At 50.6% G+C, this 13,596-nt stretch overlaps 7 protein-coding genes across 7 annotated transcripts; 4 read left to right on the forward strand and 3 right to left on the reverse strand.

The window, feature by feature from the left end:
* Positions 1 to 16: 16 nt before the first annotated feature.
* Aud_003338 (uncharacterized protein) lies at positions 17 to 1,226 on the reverse strand (the record flags this gene model as incomplete). Its single annotated transcript, XM_043288291.1, has 2 exons — positions 17 to 1,058; positions 1,114 to 1,226. The coding sequence occupies 2 exons, from the start codon at positions 1,224 to 1,226 to the stop codon at positions 17 to 19; spliced, it is 1,155 nt and encodes a 384-aa protein (XP_043144226.1).
* A 216-nt stretch (positions 1,227 to 1,442) lies between these two features.
* On the forward strand, positions 1,443 to 3,896 carry Aud_003339 (SWAP/Surp domain-containing protein; the record flags this gene model as incomplete). Its single annotated transcript, XM_043288292.1, has 1 exon — positions 1,443 to 3,896. The coding sequence occupies one exon, from the start codon at positions 1,443 to 1,445 to the stop codon at positions 3,894 to 3,896; it is 2,454 nt and encodes an 817-aa protein (XP_043144227.1).
* A 344-nt stretch (positions 3,897 to 4,240) lies between these two features.
* On the forward strand, positions 4,241 to 5,077 carry Aud_003340 (nuclear transport factor 2 family protein; the record flags this gene model as incomplete). Its single annotated transcript, XM_043288293.1, has 6 exons — positions 4,241 to 4,247; positions 4,438 to 4,455; positions 4,532 to 4,596; positions 4,674 to 4,745; positions 4,804 to 4,905; positions 4,967 to 5,077. 6 exons carry the CDS (start codon positions 4,241 to 4,243, stop codon positions 5,075 to 5,077), a joined length of 375 nt encoding a protein of 124 aa, XP_043144228.1.
* Positions 5,078 to 5,501: 424 nt separating this feature from the next.
* Positions 5,502 to 6,519, reverse strand: Aud_003341 (PQ-loop repeat-containing protein; the record flags this gene model as incomplete). Its single annotated transcript, XM_043288294.1, has 3 exons — positions 5,502 to 6,081; positions 6,139 to 6,396; positions 6,452 to 6,519. The coding sequence occupies 3 exons, from the start codon at positions 6,517 to 6,519 to the stop codon at positions 5,502 to 5,504; spliced, it is 906 nt and encodes a 301-aa protein (XP_043144229.1).
* A 935-nt stretch (positions 6,520 to 7,454) lies between these two features.
* Positions 7,455 to 9,248, forward strand: ish1 (double-strand break repair enhancer MSC1; the record flags this gene model as incomplete). Its single annotated transcript, XM_043288295.1, has 5 exons — positions 7,455 to 7,539; positions 7,616 to 7,666; positions 7,722 to 7,869; positions 7,927 to 8,718; positions 8,774 to 9,248. The coding sequence occupies 5 exons, from the start codon at positions 7,455 to 7,457 to the stop codon at positions 9,246 to 9,248; spliced, it is 1,551 nt and encodes a 516-aa protein (XP_043144230.1).
* A 491-nt stretch (positions 9,249 to 9,739) lies between these two features.
* Positions 9,740 to 10,272, reverse strand: Aud_003343 (cytochrome b5-like heme/steroid binding domain-containing protein; the record flags this gene model as incomplete). Its single annotated transcript, XM_043288296.1, has 2 exons — positions 9,740 to 9,970; positions 10,036 to 10,272. The coding sequence occupies 2 exons, from the start codon at positions 10,270 to 10,272 to the stop codon at positions 9,740 to 9,742; spliced, it is 468 nt and encodes a 155-aa protein (XP_043144231.1).
* Positions 10,273 to 11,579: 1,307 nt separating this feature from the next.
* On the forward strand, positions 11,580 to 13,331 carry Aud_003344 (uncharacterized protein; the record flags this gene model as incomplete). Its single annotated transcript, XM_043288297.1, has 2 exons — positions 11,580 to 11,734; positions 11,792 to 13,331. The coding sequence occupies 2 exons, from the start codon at positions 11,580 to 11,582 to the stop codon at positions 13,329 to 13,331; spliced, it is 1,695 nt and encodes a 564-aa protein (XP_043144232.1).
* Positions 13,332 to 13,596: the final 265 nt, after the last annotated feature.

The following is a 13,596-nucleotide window of genomic DNA, read 5'->3' on the forward strand; positions in this document are numbered from 1 at the left end:
TCTCCAGGCAGGCCGTTCAAGGATTTCTTCGGAGCGCCAGGATATCCGACAATTTCACTTGCCCTTTTTCGCCCCAACCTCCTGGCCCACTCTGAACGTCCGGTCTCACGCGAAGGTACCAGGCCCAAGCACGTCTATCCAGCTCCTCTTTGCTGAGAGTGCTGGCCCAGGACTGGCAGACCAGGTCGATAGCTTGCAGTAAGTAGCCCAAGCAAGTCTCTTTCTCGGCTTCCAATTGCTTGACCGACTTGCGTTTTGTCTTGCCGGAGCCACTGTCAGTCTCTGCAGTCTCTGTAACCGCTTTAGTAAAGGATCTGTAGAGATATGTTTTTGCAGAATTCGGCGTGAAGATGGGAAGACTTGTATTGCCTTTCGCAGCAGAACTCGCGCGACTGCCCTGGGCACTTCGTACGGCTTCAAGATCCACGCCCCAAAGAGGGGGCGACGTGTCTGAGCCATCTGAATCTCCCTTGCCCAAGATCTCGGCAGAAGCGGCGGCAGCGTTCCCACCACCTTTCTCTGAACTTGGTTCTTCTGTTGGTCTTCCTTCTTGGGGATTATAATCCCACCGTTTTAGAACCTTGATCTCTCGCCCTAGGACTTTGACCACAGGATGGCCTTCACCCCAACCTTCTTGCTCAGCGGTTTTGCCGCTTTCAATTCCGAGGCTGATGGCCTTCGAGCGGCTGTTGGCACTGACTACAGCTTGAGCAAGGCTGAGTCTGCTGGAGATTGGCTGCTCTGGCATCGTGTATTTCAAGACACAGACTGCAAATGCGAGAACAAGAGGCGCCCTGTTAGTAAGCAGAATAATCCGCGACAGGTCATCTTCCGGCGTCGATGAGATAGGCAAAGAAAGTGCCGATTCAGTCTCGTACGGTGTGGTATCAATGCCAGCTGCTCCCCTGGCCCTTTTCTGTGGTGAGTCTGAATTGCCAGTTGGCGCTTGACGCTTTTTGGAGGCTCTCTTGGCAGCGTTCAGCACCTGTTTAGCGACTTTATCATCTTTGAAAATCTCCTGAAGAGGCTTGAGATCTGCTTTTGAAAGTTGCTCCACACTGCTCGATGTTAGATAACTGCATCCGATGGAGAGACTTAGAATGGTTCTCATACGATATTAGGTTGGCTTTCTGGAGATCCATGACTTTTCCCATGGCAGACGCCAATGGTAACTTGGCATCTTGTGACAAAAATCGCAACAAAGTCTGTATTTCCGCTGAGGCCATGGCTGCTGATGCTTTTCATAAGAGTAATTGTTATCAAGTTCGTATCGCACTGTATCGGATTCAAGCTGCTTTTGTTCTGCCTCAGGCTGCAACGATCTCCGCCTCCGCTCCGATAGCCTCTTTAACGATTGCAACTTGCGAGCAACTACGATACGCTACATCTACTGACCGTGAAGCTCACGACAAGTGATTTGCTGCATACGTGGCTCTTTCACGATGCCGGACGACGCAAAGTCCAAGGCTTTTCCAGATATCTCGGCCAAACTCTCCGCCCTCCCTAAGAAATCTCTCTTCGAACGTCAAAAGGCCGAAGCCGAAGCCAAGCGTGCCCGAGAGCAAGCAGAGACAGCTGCTGTTTACGAGGATTTTGTCAAATCGTTTGAGGATGATTCTCATCTATCCGATCGGATCACAACCGGAAGTAGACCGAACAACAACTTTGGAGGAAGAAGCGCCGCGTTTGGAGGTGGACCTGCGAAACGCCATTTTACCAGTTCAGGTCCTAGAAGCAGCGGCCCGGGGACTCTGGGACCTCCCCCGTCGTCGCTATCTCGCAAACGTCCTCATGAAGGATTCCAGCCGTTTCAGAGGAATAGAGAGTCAGCGCAGGGTATCTTAGGATTTGACAACACCGGTTCAGGATCGTCCCCCGCTGCGTCGGCTTTTCGCACTTCAGACGACGAGGAGGACAGGGCAGCCGATGCGAAAGAGGCCGAGAGAGCAGCGGCAAAGCCTACGCTTTATCTGGCTTCACTACCTCCCGGAACTTCTCCTTCCGCAATCAAATCGCTCATTCCATCGGTGTTATCTGTCGACAACGTGAAAATCCTCCGCCCCTCCAACCAGTCTCCGACCGATCGCAAGTCGATTTCCGCCATTGTCACTCTTGCGAATGAATCTGCTGCCTCGGACATAGACTCTACCGTCAGTGCACTACAAAACAAATACCTAGGATGGGGATACTATCTTTCGATTTCACGGCATCTCTCCTCTGCCGCGATCAGTTCCTCGATGCCGGTCACCGTGGGTCCGTCGTCAACAAGCTCTCTTCCATTCGGTGCGAAGACCATTACCCCCGAGTATGGAGGCCGCTTGAATCGTGCCCCTCCTCCTGGGTCTCACCGTGGTGGCTTCGCGCCCCCAACCTCGTATGGAGCAGCATTCGGTCGCAGTGGACCCGTCACACAGGTGGAAGTGAAAACACCTACAGATCTGAAGCAGCTGAGGTTGATACACAAGACCTTGGAGAACCTATTGAATTACGGCCCAGAGTTCGAGGCTCTACTCATGAGTCGGCCGGAGGTCCAAAGAGATGACAAGTGGGCGTGGCTGTGGAATCCAAGAAGCGCCGGAGGAGTGTACTATCGCTGGAAACTATGGGATATACTCACTAACAGCCATCCTAAAGAGGCTCGGCGCGGTAGGAGTCACAATGCATCGTTATTATTTGAGGGTGGCCCAAGTTGGGTATCGCTGGAGACGGGCATCAAGTTTGAATATACCACACGCATGGATGAGTTTGTTTCCGATGAGGATTACAATTCGTCCGACGAAGAAATGTCAGACGGGGAGGATGAGAGACGACACCTAGGGGGCGCTCCGCCAGCCGATGGAGTTGGTACTGGTAACGAAGGACTCGGTTACATGAACCCGCTACAGAAAGCCAAACTCACACATCTCCTTGCTCGGCTCCCGACCACTCATGCGAAGTTACGGAAAGGTGATGTTGCGCGTGTTACAGCATTTGCCATTGGACATGCTGGCGCAGGCGCGGAGGAAGTGGTGGAGATGATTGTCCAAAATATCATCAACCCCTTTGCATACACTGGGGCCAATCCTGACCGCGAGATTGAAAAGGGTCTCGCTCGGCAGGAAGCCACCAGAAATGAATCCAATGACGCTTCGGGTGAAGATGCCCCATCGTCGTCTAAAAGCAACATGGATACATCTTCCGCCAAGCTGGTCGGGCTTTACCTTGTCTCGGACATCCTTTCGTCATCTGCCACGAGCGGTGTGCGCCATGCTTGGCGCTATCGACAGCTCTTTGAATCAGCATTAAAGACCCACCGGGTCTTCGAGCACCTAGGTAGACTCGAAAAAGACCTAAACTGGGGACGGTTACGGGCTGAGAAATGGAAGAGAAGCGTAGGCTCACTGCTGCATCTCTGGGAAGGGTGGTGCGTGTTTCCGCAGTCGAGTCAGGAACACTTCTCTCAGGTATTTGAGAAACCGCCGCTTACAGAAGAGGAACTTAGGGAAGAGAAGGCGAAAGCGGAGGCGGATCGGGCTGCTGTGGCGTTTTTCAAGGGCAAGAGTCGCTGGAAGACTCTGGAGGAGGACGAAACAGCCGGCAAATTCGACCCCTCGCGTCCTCCTGCTCAAGCAGATCAGAGCAGAATGGACATCGACCAAAGTCATCTTCCTTCAACAGCAGGAGGTGATCTGGCTGGAGAGCCTATGAGTGATATAGACGGAGAGCCTATGGAAGACAGCGATCTAGAAGAAGCACCGGATGGAGAGCCACTGGAGGAGGATTCGGCCATGAAGACCGAGCAGAAAGAAGAGGCGCCCAGCAAATCCGAAACTCCATCTCAGCTCGAATCCGGGCCTCCAGCTCGAAAACCACGGCCGAAGGCAGAGGACATGTTTGCGGATTCCGACACGGAGTGATGCACTGTTATGTAGAATTGACGATCATTGATGGGTCCAATTCATACTATTTTCGTAGGCTTGCCAAATATTGTGTATCATTTTTAGGCAAATTTCGTTCGTAGCCCAGGAAAGGCAGCATTTAGCGGCGCAGAGAAGGCCGTAATATAGTGTGATGTTCAGGCAGGAACATTTATCGGCGGGCGATAAAAAGACGCTCCAAGCCTCACGGTTCAGGGCCCACACCTCTCCCCTCTCGGACTCAAATATCAACTTGCGATCCGTCTCTTCTCAGACTACCAAAAATCCCTTTCTTATTCCTCTTTTTGGTTTCGTCCGCTCTGAAGTAGAGTATATTCATCAAAATGGCCGGTAAGTCTTGTCCCACAACATTCCTGACCTGCGTCATGCCTTTGTTGATGGCTATTATTTTGCTTGGTGTTTTGCTGCCCCTCCTCCCTAACCCCTCCACAGCGGTTGAGGCCAGCCGCATGCACGACCGCCATCCTTCACAATGCATATAATAAGAGAAAATGTGAACTAACTTATCACAAATGCTTAGACTTCCAGAGCATTGCACGTACGTGTTCCTTAGTTGACCCCGGATGCACAAACACGGCCAAGAGATTCTGACCCTTCCCCCTCTCAATCAATAGAGCAGTTCGTGCAATTCTACTACCAGACTTTCGACACCAACCGTCAGACGTTGGCCAGTCTCTACGTATGATTACCGCATCACCGTCGCCATTTTGCGAAACTGAATATCCCCCGGAAACTGACCACGACGGACAAACATAGCGTGACCACTCTATGCTTACCTTCGAAACCTCCTCGGTCCAGGGTGTCAAAGACATTATCGAGAAATTGACGGTTCGTTTCCCCCTCTCGTGAGATTCGGTGATAGCGCAGAGGGTTAATATTGCGACAGTCTCTTCCCTTCCAGAAGGTCCAGCACCAGATCGCGACCTTCGATGCTCAACCTTCGAACACGGAGGGCGGCATCATGGTCATGGTCACTGGTGGACTGCTGGTACGTTAGGCCTTTTCCGTCTGGTTCATTGTGGTATGGTTGTGGTACTGATATCAAACAGGTCGATGAGGAGCAGAAGCCCATGAGCTACTCTCAGACTTTCCAGCTTCTTCGTGAGGGTGATGGCTACTATGTCTTCAATGACATGTTCCGAATCATCTACCCTGCGTAAAGGAATTGATGTGAAAGGATTGCGGGTTGGTCAGAAGGGCACTGGGTGAGACTTCTGGTGGCGGGAAGGAAATGGTCACATTACGATAATGAATACGAGAGAAGTTAAGGCATGTCTTCTAATGGATGCTGCACAACGGCAGTCCAAATGTTGCATGCACCCGAAAGCATTTATTCTATCGTCGGTTTCGTCAAATGAATATAGTTGGTGAAATTTCTACTCTTCTATGTTAAAAGACATGGAATTGGTTCGCTGATACGGTCTCTCCTTCGTGGTTTCAACAAAATGCAGCTCGAGCTGCTCAGCAGCCTCGGGAAAGGTCTAGTGATTGAACTGGATACAGTCTAGGGGAAATCTAAAGCAAAACAAGCCGAAAGTTACCCGTTCCTGATGCGAAAGCTCGGCCGATTCTGCGCTAAATAGATCACTGACCTCGGAGAAGTGGCGTTTCCTCAGATGGCTGCTCATGGTCTCTTTCCTCTGAGCCTTCTCCAGTACCGTTCGGGGGAAGATCTTTGCCATGGCGATGGTTGCGCTGCTTGTTGGGCCCAAAATATTCAAAAAAGATAGCCAGTACCAAGAGCGTGCCTTGTAAACACGCCGTCACAATCAACACGCCCCATGTGCTCCACCCCTTTGGTCCCAGTCGTGCAGCTAGACTGCCAGCCCACACAAGACTTCCCGGAGTTTGGATACACATCATGGGAATGCTCAGACTACCCACACACCGCAACTTCAAAGTAGTGTAGATCTGAGGGAAGTACTGGATCGAAGCGAGGATGGCAGCGACCACCCCTGAGAAGTTGGACCATGCCTGAAGCTGAGATGGTCGGTTGACTGCGACTGCAACGGAGGTGATGAACATTACCACGGCGTGGAGGATACAAATACCGCTGACAATCAAGGCTGTTCTATATGTTGGGCCATTCCTCGCCGAAGATTCTGATTCTGTAGGCGAGGTTGGAGAGGTGGCTCGGGGGAAGTAAATGACGAATAGAAGCAGGCTGTAAACGATCTTGCATTAGCCACACGAACGCTATCGGACAATTAGGTGAGCTGACATGGTAACAAAGCAGAGCCACTGTGTCCCGACTTGGAAGATGCCGAGTAGTCCCCCGAAGCAAGCTAGTCCATTGATGTTCTTGCAGCATGCCACATCCTGTAAACTCTGTTGTTGGGTCGCAACATTTGCGAACGCCGAGGTACCTGAAGTGGTTCCCAGTAGGATAAAATATGGCGAGATCCCGAAGGAGCTTCTGAGGTTGATTATGCGAATATGCTGAGGGAGATACGACAGGAGAATCCCGAATATAATCAGACTGTGTTCATTAGTTGAAGGTCACAGGAACCAGCGCAGCATCTTCGGGATCATACATAGACAGGACAAAGTTCTTATAGTCTGGTGAGGTGAGATGGGTGCATTCGAGATCGAGGGTGTCCATGTTTATTGAGCGAACGCAGCAGGCTCAAATTCTTCGGTTGAAGGTATTATATAGCAGTTCAGCCGAACGTGAAGTGAACAGGAGGCTTATCTCCTTAGTTGCTATCTTCGGAGAGCTGTAAGCTTGCTAGTCGAGTCTATCAAGAGGGCATTTCGTGATCAGAAAGTGACTAGAGAATCATCCTAAGTCCTGCTTGCTCAGACCAATATCAAAAGTTCATGATAGTGGTGGTATCTGTTGGTGTAGAGGAAGGGTGATGAGTCCCTTACAGCTGCTAAACATGGATGCGATAACAAGAGGTCTCCGCTTTTCAGACTACGCTAACTTAATCAGTAGCTGGGCGGCCTAAGGGATCCTACGGAGTAGCTTAACTGTATTACTGTCAGGTAGGGTGTTTAGTCTAGTGCCTATCTACGGAGCGCATCTGCCGCATATTTAGTATCTTGTATATTTAGATGGATACTGGCTGTCTTCAAACCAAGCGGGTCCTAGAAAGCAAAAGCCTCTGCAAGAACAATAATATGTTGCTCATTGAGGCTAGAGCTCAGAGGAAGCTCTGTCGATGACGCCAGTACTTGAACTCACAACACAGAAGCATGGAAACCGGCCACCACTCAGCAGCACCTACGTCACTCGTCTATCATCTCCTCCAAATGCATCATATTGCCAACATCTGCTCGCTCTCGGTTTCTCTTTCAACCTCAATTCTCTTACCATTTAAGTGCATGGTATCCCCGAAATATACGTGACTTTTTAATTGTTTCTTTTCCTCAAGAAAGTACCCAAGCAGTCACCCCCCTTGTAAGCGACACCACCTTCATTCACACCTCAAATAGAGCTTCAACGAGCTTCCTCTTATTAACATCGCCACACAGGATCTATACGAGTTGAGATTCGCGATCATATAGGAGTGATTAGAGGAAACTACCTTCAGGATGAGACTCAATATAGGCTCCAGCCTAGTCTTCTTCCTCGCGACCACGCAGGCGGTCGGAGCGTTCAACTGGCTCAGCAAAGCAGGTGTGTTTGAAGCAATCCATTTCCCTTTAATCTCAGCAGCCCTTCTAAGGCTCTCGTGCTAACCATATGACTCTAGCTTACAACAAATGGCACGAAACTGAATTGGAACGATGGCTCTCCGATCATGGTTCGCATTTTCCTCGTTGATACCCTAAGCATACACGCGGCTGACGATGATCCAGACATCCCTTATCCCACCCCGGCCGACCGAAAAGATCTCGAAAACTTGGTTAAGTCCAACTGGGACTCCAAAGTTCAGAAGCCTCTGGGACATGCAGCCGATAATAGCGCTGACCAGTGGCATCATGCCAAAGAATGGATTTTTGATACGTGAGTAATCTGCGTTGTTGACGTATGATTGCAACAACTCTGCTAACACACCCATAGTTGGTCAGACTCTCATCTCAAGGCATTCCTTGATCGCCATGGCGTTCCTGTTCCTCAACCTCGCAAGCGTGACGTGCTCCTGAAGGCTGCTCGTGAAAACTACGAGGCCATCGCCAAAAAAGTTGGCGAGACTGCGCACTACCCCGGTAACTGGCTTTACGAGCACTGGACTGAGTCCGATCTGAAGGAGTGGCTGGATGAGCGTGGTTGGCCTGTGCCTCAGCCAACAACCAGGGACAAGCTTATCGCAACTGTTCGTCGCAATGCCAGACTAGCCAGTCTGCAGGCGCGCAGCATCGCGGCCTCCGCCACCAAATCAGCCGAAGCTGCGCAGTCGAGCTTGAGTGAGGCATTGTTCAATGCTTGGTCCGACTCCGACTTGAAGAAGTTCCTTGATGAGCACAACGTCAAGGTGCCCCAGGGCTCGAAGCGTAATGAGCTTATTGCTTTAGCCAGAAAGCACCGTGCCTCTCTTGTGAGTCAGGCCTCCGTTGCTTCCAAGACCGCTTCCGAGTCCGCGACAAGCTTGATCGGCGCTGCTACGTCCAAGGCTGGCAACCAATACACCCGCGCAACCGATCAAGCCAATTTGAAGGCCCAGGATGCGTTCGATGCGGCTGTTGAGACATGGTCAGACTCTCGTCTGAAGGCCTACTTGGATGCACGCGGAGTTCCTGTTCCTCAGTCGAGCAAGCGCGACGAGCTTCTTGCCAAGGTCAGACTGAACAAGCACAAGGCCGCAACCGGATGGACTGCCTGGACCTTTGACACCTGGAACACTGACCAGTTGAAGTAAGGAGAACCCCTTTGTCCGTGCCAAATCACATTTTTCTGACTTCGCTCGTAGGAAATACCTGTCTTCCATGAACGCCAAGGCTGCTCACCGCGCGGACATCACCCGCGATGAGCTCATGAAGCAGGCTCAGGAGGCATACGCCAAAGCCTCCAAGGCTGGAGGAGCAAACCTGGCATCTGCCACCTCTTACATGGCTCAAGCCACTGCCGCAGCCAAGGACACGACGTTTGACACCTGGTCCCGCTCCGAGCTCAAGGCATATCTTGATTCCTATGGCATTCCCACCTACCAAGGTTCTAGTGTCAACGAGCTGCGCGCCGCAGCCAGACGTCATGCCCAATACTTCCGATACGGAACCACTAGCCCACAGGGTATCCTTTACTCCAAGCTTCAGGAATGGTCCCAATGGGCGATGGACCAGCTGAAGATTGGAGCCTCGAGTGGCCGAGCTCAAGGCCAGGAGGCCGCCGAGAAGGCGAAGGCGAAGGCTTCAGAGGGCGCCGAGAAGATCCGCTCGGAACTCTAGATTTCTTAACGAATGATGATTGTATTTTACTTTCATTAATGAGGTTTGCAGGACGGGATTGGACTGGAGGCTTTTCTTAGGTTAGTCTTGTTTTTATGGAAGTCACGATGATTCCGAAATAGTCTTTGCGGCCATCTTTTGCAATGTCACAATTACCATGCAATGTTTAGTCTAATAACAAGGAAAAGTTATTGAAAGACTATGTAGACCGATGTTTTTTGTTCAACTGCCTCTGGTCCCATAAATCATTTGCTTTTGATGGGGGCATCTGCCAGCTGAAGGGAGAAAAGTGATTTAACAGACATTCTTCGTATATCATGACACGAAGATCCTTTTCTAGACATGATCATGAAATCCTAACGCTTCTTTTTATTGGTACTCCGCTTCGTATCGTCCTGTCAACAGCCCGACGCGGTAACTCGCCAGACAGAGGGTAAATGCGCAGCCGGACACGTTCCTCGTAAAGTTGCTACAATAGTGATGGACACCGTTCACGACTTTGGCGCCTCTGGATCACCCTCTGCAACTAACTTACCCACAACAAGATACTTCTCCAGGAACCGCTCCTCCCAGGACTGAAGGTTCTCCAACTGCTCCTCCTCGAGATCCTTGAGGTCGTCCAGCGGACCCTTTAGATCTTTAGTGAGCATCTCGACATCGAAGCTCTGGTGCGCCAAACCACGCGATGCGTCGCGACCGGCAAAGTTCTCGTATGGTCCGCCCTGGAGTAGACAACGAGTATCAGTTGATTGGTCTTGAGATATCAAGGTCTAAGGCGCAGGCATACAGGGCCGTAGAAGTTCTTGCCTGGGGTCACGTCGAAGACTCGTCCACGGACGGCAAGGTAGACGGGTTTATCGCCTTCGCCATTGTACTCGAGGAGAGTTGTTGGTGTGAAAGTGCGGAAGACGACGGGTGGGGGAGCTTGCGGGAGGGTGACGGGTGCCTTGGGCCGAAGTTGCATGTAGACCAGAATTGCGAAGAGAGACAGGAGGATGAGGTTAATGGGGGTCGCGATTGACATTCTTGACCGATGGAGACGTCAGCCATGTTCATGTTTAGGGCTTCTTGAGAGGTGCTAAGGCAGGAACGTACACTTCCGCGGGCGGGGGAACCGCACCATCTCCTGGCAAGTGGTAAGCATTTGGTTCTATCCAAGTTTCGACGAGGAGGAATACCTGCTGAAGCCATTTTAAAGTGTAGAAAGCGACTAGCTGAGTTCTGGGTTGACTCCAAGACGGCTCTAGTCGACGTAGAGACGGGATGGTGATGACGATGATGATATGGAGTCCAGAAGTCGAGAGTAAGCCGTCATGACGGATGTCAACTTCGGCTTCCGACCGTGGAATTTGCGGAGATTACCTAGTTCGGTAAGGTATCGGCAGGCTTAAATATTACACACCAGCTGTGGCGGCCTAACTTTTGAGGAAGCAATGTCCCTAACTTTGATATTTTGATAGACAGTTCGTTGTTGAATTGAGATGCTAGTTATTCTTAACTTCACTAGTCGGATGTATTTCTATTAAAGCTTGGACTTTGTAGATAAGGGTCTTAGCTGAGTTACTCCTGAATTACTTGTGTCCTAGGTAGCTTGCTCCTCTGGGCTCTACTCCCTTAGATGGTCCTAATAATAACCACATCGAAATTAACTACGGAGTTATTATTGTCACAGGCTCACAGCCAAGTTAGACTAAACTACAACGGAAATCTGAAACAGGGTCATCTTACTTTAGTGCCGACAGAGAAGCATGCGCTCAGTGCTGTCATGCTCACTCTGCCACCAACTTCTTCTTTTCATCTTCTATTGTTTTGATTGATTGATTCATTGCTTGCTTTCATCATCCGTGGAGGGCTTCTGTTGGCCGTGTTCAGCAGCACGTTGTTGTCAGGTTTCTTTCTTTCTTTCTTTCTTTCTATCTTTCTATCCTTTCCTTTTATTGGTTTGACTGATCACGCCCTCAGTCTTTCTTTCGGGCTCTCTCATATTGTGTCACTCCTTGCTTTCTTCCTTTGCATTTCCTTGGATACACTCCATTCCCAGTCAGCTTGATTGGAGTTGCTCGAGCCTTCTCCAGCTGCATTGACTCCTTTTTCATTTGGTGACATGCGGGCATGTCAATGCGTACGGTCAAACCAGGCTGATTACCTCCCCTAAGCTGGTTGCCTTCATTCCTTGTTCTCTCGCTTTGTAGATAAGAGGTATGTCATAGTGAATACCCCTGCTCTCTCGTGTTTCTCTGATTCACCTAAGCGAGTCTCCTGAATCATACCTACTTCGGGGAGAACACTAACCATCGGACTATCAGTCAGGATACTTAAACTTCGGTCAGAATGTGGGGGAAGGTGTCATTTCATCGCTCGCGGAAACCAGTAATTGAGACCCCCAAGTTGGTCAAGAAATCTTCAGTTGATAACGCGTGTCAGTCTTCGGGTTCCGGTGCTCGAACAGGCGAGAAACTGCCCAAAGGCCTACCATTCATACCACAGTAAGTGTAAATTGCAAGTGGCTGTCAGGTTGGCGGGGCGTCTGCTGACAATCACAGGTATCCCTCGGACTCGACCTCTTCTGCGAATAGATCAGAACTAGGTCGTCGTGTTACCTCGTCCATTTATTCTCGGGACACTTTCGACCACAGTCGCCAGCGTTCAGTCACCTGGGACCATCAGAACGATGGCAGGTTTTACCAAGACCCCGAAACTACCTCAGAAAACCTAAGTGTAGAGATTTCACCTCCGGACTCGCCCCTTTCTATTGGTCGTGCATATCACAGTCGAGGTAGCTCACGTGTCTCTTCTCTCGAGATTGAGACAAATCAGACGTCCAACGGAGAAAACAACATCACGAAGTTCGCAAGCCATTTGCCAGTCCCACGTAAGCGGGCGGGCTCTGGGCAACCTGACAACAGACCTTCGACGCAAGGTCTCTCAAGTCAGAATCGCACAACACGATGGGATGATTTCTCCGGTGCACCAACCACAAGCCACTCAGATAAATTCGCACCCAACCATTCCATAGATATCTCCTTTGGATCACAACACACAGGATCAAGCAACGCTTCCAGATGGATCAAGGGCAATGGTCATTCAAGAGAAGAGGACACAGAGGGCCGGCAACGGTCATCGTCAAAAAATGATAATCCCTTTTCTCTAGCAGTGCGTGAACCTTGGAAGGGACCAAGTGGGCGATCTCCAATGATAAATCTGATCCAGGAGAAGCCAAGAGAGAGATCGTCATCACGTGTCCAACAATCAAAGAATAACGATCGCAACGATCGATCAAAGGAAAACGACCCTGCATCCCCAGACTATTCATACCTCGGTTTCGTCCCGTCGGTAGTCACAACAATTACCGGAGGCCCAGATAATACCCTGGGACCGGACAAACGCCAGCCTAGCAAAAGTCGCCAGCAACCATCAATTGCGAAGAAACCGATACCTTCCTTCAGTGCGGCAAGCGATGTTCCACCCCGTATCGAAATTCCAGGGCCCACTCTGGAAGCCACCCTCGCTGAGTTGAAGCTGTCCACCGGAGACCAGGCTCATGCACCCGTCAGTCGCTTCAGTGCAACCACCTGCGCCACAACGGAGAGCGATAGCCCTACACCTAGCCGTCGTGAGAGCGTCGATGCGGCTTCCCAGTCCACAGAAAACGCACACTCAATTATGTCCCGCAAAAGACCTATCCCCAGTGCCGCGGCTCCGGGGAAGAAGCCAACAAGGAAGCCAACCCCTTCCCAGGCTGACAATGGCAAGGACCTCCCCCCGTGTCCACCAGAACAACAAGCTCAAAACCGTATCGAGATGCTGGAAGCAAGGAGGGACAACCTCGCACGCCGTAGGGCAAACATTAACACAATAATTCACGAACTGACCCAGGTCATCCAGCCTAGCTCCATTGCCTACGACATGGCTGCCCGGGATGAGGTCAAGAAGACTGTCAGCAGCCTCAACAACGAATTAGCCGATATCAAGAGAGAGGAGCATGAGATCGGCATGAAACTATTCAGACTTTGGAAGAAACGCGACGAGCAAGACTTGTATGGTGGAGACAGCGGTTTATGGGTAAAGCGGGTGACCAGCTGAAGGAAAGCCTTTTTTTCCAGTCAATTTCGGGTTCGAATTTCTGCGTTCGACTGTTATGATTCGACTTTCGTTGGTAAAGTGTCGCCTTGTCTGATTTGTTTCCTTTTGATTTCCAGTACACCGCCTCTGAATGTGTGTTGGTTGAGCCATACCCCCTTTCTGTTCTGTGAATACCCTTTTTATTGGCGCGACTCAAAGTCGGGAAATTCGCTCTTCGCGTTACTGTTACACTGCTGGCAGATCATTCAGATTTATCCTGCAATTA

This window comes from Aspergillus udagawae, assembly GCF_001078395.1.
Source record: "Aspergillus udagawae IFM 46973 DNA, scaffold_2, whole genome shotgun sequence".
Taxonomy (NCBI): Eukaryota; Fungi; Ascomycota; class Eurotiomycetes; order Eurotiales; family Aspergillaceae; genus Aspergillus; species Aspergillus udagawae.